Raw genomic sequence first — 4,584 nt, forward strand, 5'->3', positions numbered from 1 at the left:
TTTTAAATAATAACTGAGTGTATAACAGGGCTTGAAATAAATTAATATTGATATTATTCTTATATAATTAAGAAAATCAAACAAATATTACATTGATATAAAAAAGGTAATTAAATAATTTTTTGAGGTATTTTTATTTTTGATAAAAAAATAATTTTCTTAGGAATGTTTTGGCCATAATCAGATACCAAGATCTATTTAAAAAATGTACATATTTTATTGTATGCACTAGTTTAACGAGAGCATATCAAGCGAAACAAAAGAATGAATCACATATATTTTTTTTTACGGTATTATGTTTTTTAGACGAGTTTCTGCAGATTTGCACGTGCATTGTTGGAGCCATTTCTACAAATTTAATTACATTTATTACCTTTAATCATTTAAATTTAGTTTTCTTGTATAAAGTTTAAGGAATATTTTGTGTAAATAATATTATTAAAATATACAAATGACAATAATAACAGATTTATCAATGTCTACTGTTAACGTTGCTACATTGTAAATATTTTATATTTTCAAAATTGTAAAATATTTATCATTTAAAATTAAACTTGGTATCTATTACTAAGGGTGAAGTGTGAGTATTACTGATCATGTAAAATTATAAAATTCTGAGACGAAAATTAACACATATTTTGTAATATTAAAAAATATAATCAATTATGACCGAAATAATTTGAAATAAATAATATTAATAATTATATAATTTCTATATCAGATTTAATTGATATTGTAACTTATTACAATACATACAACGCCTTAAAAAAGTATTGTAACAAACAACCTATACGTAATTCAACAGACTCGTGTTTTTTTTTATTCATATGTATCGAACAAGATGAGCAAGATACATAATTTTTCATTGTCATTTAAAATTTATATTATGGACTCTTAGGGGCGTCTTCAAGTAACAACCATATGATAAGGGGAGGGGAATTAAAAATATTTTTATCAACTAGTTTGGAAATCATTAGCCTATATAATGGTTTGAACTTAGTGGTGCTTTATTTCCATAGACTAAAAATCATTTTCCTCACCACGATTTAAATAAAGTACCCAAGTTTATTTTTATCTATTAATTGATTATAATAAATTGTGTGAGATTAGAAATAAATTGTAATACAAATATTAATAATACATTATTATAAATAAATCAGTATTAGACGAAAAAATATATTTTAACAATTGTTATTAATACAATTCCAACATGTATCAAATTTTATTTATAACCTTAAAACATAATGACGAACATTCAGAAAATAAATTATAGCTAAATTAAACAATGAAATTTATAATTATATTTTTTTTTTTGGCTATATCACCCACAGGTTAGTATGCATGGTAAAAATAACACTACATAATTAGCACACCATAGGAGTTCCTTTTTTCTTTACTAAAATATCCAATTCTAAACCTAAAATATATATATATTTTTTTATGTCTGTCGCCGCTTTTTCTTAGCTCATGTCAGACAGATTTCTTTTAACGATACGTCAAAAGATCACAAATTGTATCTAGTCGAAGAATTGCCCTAAAAAATATAAAAATTTTCCCTCGTTCCCGTAAATGGGAGAAATCTCCAAAAAAATTACAAATTTAAAAATCGCTAATTTTAGAATTTTTAGAAATTTTTTTTTCTTATAACTGCAATAACTTTTTCAAAAATAACCAAATCAATGCCATTTTTCTTTTATAAATGCATGATATGTTTAACTATCGTTTGATATATTTTTTTATAAATTTGACCCTTTACCTGCCCACAGACGGAGATTCAAAATGACTTTTTAAAAAAAATTAACTTTTGAAAGTGTTCTCGAAATACTGACACTGCTATACCTTTTTGAAAAATATATAGATCAATATAGTTTGTTTTCATGATAAATACTCTTTATATATCTCTTTCATTCGACATACTTTTTTTTTAAATAAAACCATTTCCCTTTATATATTTATTCATATATTATACTTCTAATCATAAAACTTATAATCATTATAAATAAGGAAATAGCAGATCATGTAGCTTTTGGAATAATCTACCAATTTTTTAAAATTAAACATTATCTACAGATTTGCATCGAATCGTTTCTTACGATAGTGATTTTAATCACTGTCAGATATTTACTATGCCACATCTATACTGTGCCGCAACCCCAACTGTTTTTTTTATACGCGTGCCAATGAGTGTGTTTGCAATATATCAAGGGGTGGAAGTTATAAGTTGAAGTGCAATAGATTGAAATACCTGAATAGTGTTTGTTTAGTGCAAGTAAAATAATGACATTTTTAGTTTTTACATTTGGTATAAGAAAGGTTATATATATAGTTGGATATAGTATAATGATTATACTTTATCCGACTATACCACGTCTCCACTGTGTTGGGTTTTTTTAATAGTTATATTATGTATTAACTTATTATTCTTTTTATAAAAAAATAAGAAAGTTGTTATCAAGAAGAATGTTTGAAGTATAACTAATAAGATGTTTGCAATGATCTGTCTAGTTTTAGAAAAGTTATTAAAAAGGAATACTAAAAATACGAACTTCAACTATATTATAATAGCTATATTTTTTTCGGCAATATATCTTCATTATAGAGACTGAGGAGAATTTGTCAATATGATGGTACTAATATCTTTAACTAGATACGTTTTGTGATATTTTGACGTACTTTTGTTTAAGTCTATTAGAAAAGAAGTATAAATAATACAGAAAAAAAAAAATACGTCACAATAAAACCAACAGCTTCTCAAATACTTTTCGAAGCTTAAACAAAATGATTTATTTTTACATACAATTGAAAATAAATATATTATAATATTTCGATAAAAGTGGCGATTTTAAGATAAATCAACAATTAAAAATATCTGATACACTTGTCATTATCTTCAGCAATTTCACTTTTGTTTGAAATATCTTCATGCGAATCATTAGGATTTAATCCTTAATAAAAAAATATTATTAAAATAATTATAATAGCACTGTTATTTTGAAAATTTCATATTTCTATTTTGTTATAATACAATGTAGAAAGAAAATAATAATAAGTTAATTTTATTTTTCTCACTGATGGATATTGGACCAAATATGTCTTATTGTTGTATAAAATATGTAGGGAGCAGTTTAGCATAGGTTTTTTGGTTTTTTATTATAGTTAGTAGAGATACTACATCAGAAAAACTGCACCAATATTGTTACTCAGTATCAAATCGAATAAATAGATGGAAATTAGTAAAAATATTGAAAGAAAGTATATGTAAATATTATATTTATTTATCGACACCTACTAATAACAACTAATTTATTCATTTAGCCTTATTGATTTTAATACTATTTATCTCTTGTATAATATGTATTAACTAGAAAAAGAAAACGTACCACTGTTTCAGTTATTTGTTGTTAGTACGTGTTATCATCATTAATTATATAATTATTAATTTTTTAATTTTATTAATTTTAAGAAAAAAAAATAAAGATGTAATTTTTTTTTTTTTGTGACTAGGAATAATTAGAAATGAAATGACAACTATATCGAATATTATATCGTTGATATAATATTTAAATTTCTTAATTGTTAATTACAAATTACATGTGCCAGCGTTGCTTGTCTGTCAGAGATATCAGTGCACTTGCACGCACCGAAATTCACAATATGACAAATTGTAGAATACGTAAAATGTAGTCCATTTATTTTAATAATTACAAAATTTATAAGAAATTAATTCATCTACAAGTCATTTTACCTTGTCCAAGAAAATCAATTAGTTGGGTTTCTTCATTGGTATCTGATTTATTATTTATTTCTAATACAAAATAATTTTGAAATACAGTAATACGAAGACTTTTTTAAATAAGTAGAAATTTAAATTAACTAATGTACCGTTTATGTTGATTAATATTACCTTCATCTAATGAATCAATAAGTTCAAATATCCATTGATTTTCAATTTCTAACAAAAAATCAAAGAATATTAAGGTAAGTTAAGATTTAGCATCAATAATATTTAGGGTAAATTAGTACCATAATGCATTATTCAGTTTTTCTATCTTTTTCTTAAGAAAAATATAGGGTTCAAGTTAGTCCTTAAGACTATTTTTAAGAATACTTACCAAAATAATACTTAATATTTAGCTTAGACGTAATGATATTTATGTTAAATTTCTATATATATAATTGGGATCAAAAATAAGTACTAATAAAAAATTTAATTATATAATTTATTTTTAAATTTATACCTTTTTTTTGGGGTTCGCTTGTCTCTAATTCCAAAGTTTTATTAGGTCTTGTGAAAAATTTGAGATCTAAAGTTAAAATATTTGTTTTAGGATAGTTATTATTATTTTTTTTTAATTATTACCATTAATGTCAACAATAAACGGTAAACCAATTTGTAGCGTATTTCGATTATACTGAAATCCTAGTTTATGAAATTTTTCTATAACAATAGAATTAACTATTAAATTAATTCTTTCACTTAGATAATCATGGAACTGTAATATATTAGTAGTAATGGTATGATGCGTTTTGGCCCTCAAAGGTGCCGACAATGACGTCACCTATTGTTTTCGTAACAATGGGCTA

At 23.6% G+C, this 4,584-nt stretch overlaps 1 protein-coding gene across 2 annotated transcripts in view; it reads right to left on the reverse strand.

The window, feature by feature from the left end:
- Positions 1-2,735: 2,735 nt before the first annotated feature.
- LOC126895112 (uncharacterized) overlaps positions 2,736-4,584 on the reverse strand; it is a 2,819-nt gene continuing 970 nt past the window's right edge. Inside the window, exons 2-6 of one of the 2 annotated variants that reach the window (XM_050666614.1) lie at positions 4,361-4,499; positions 4,239-4,304; positions 3,905-3,952; positions 3,746-3,805; positions 2,736-2,945 (exon numbers count right to left, since the gene is read on the reverse strand). In XM_050666614.1, the coding sequence (XP_050522571.1) occupies positions 2,860-2,945; positions 3,746-3,805; positions 3,905-3,952; positions 4,239-4,304; positions 4,361-4,499 (399 nt within the window). In that variant the 3' untranslated portion in view covers positions 2,736-2,859. Of the gene's footprint in view, positions 2,946-3,745; positions 3,806-3,904; positions 3,955-4,238; positions 4,305-4,360; positions 4,500-4,584 lie in introns of those variants that run through there. The other variant, XM_050666615.1, reaches the window with a different exon arrangement.

The sequence above is a fragment of the Daktulosphaira vitifoliae genome, unplaced genomic scaffold (assembly GCF_025091365.1).
Source record: "Daktulosphaira vitifoliae isolate Bord-2020 unplaced genomic scaffold, ASM2509136v1 Scaffold_1, whole genome shotgun sequence".
Lineage (NCBI taxonomy): Eukaryota > Metazoa > Arthropoda > Insecta > Hemiptera > Phylloxeridae > Daktulosphaira > Daktulosphaira vitifoliae.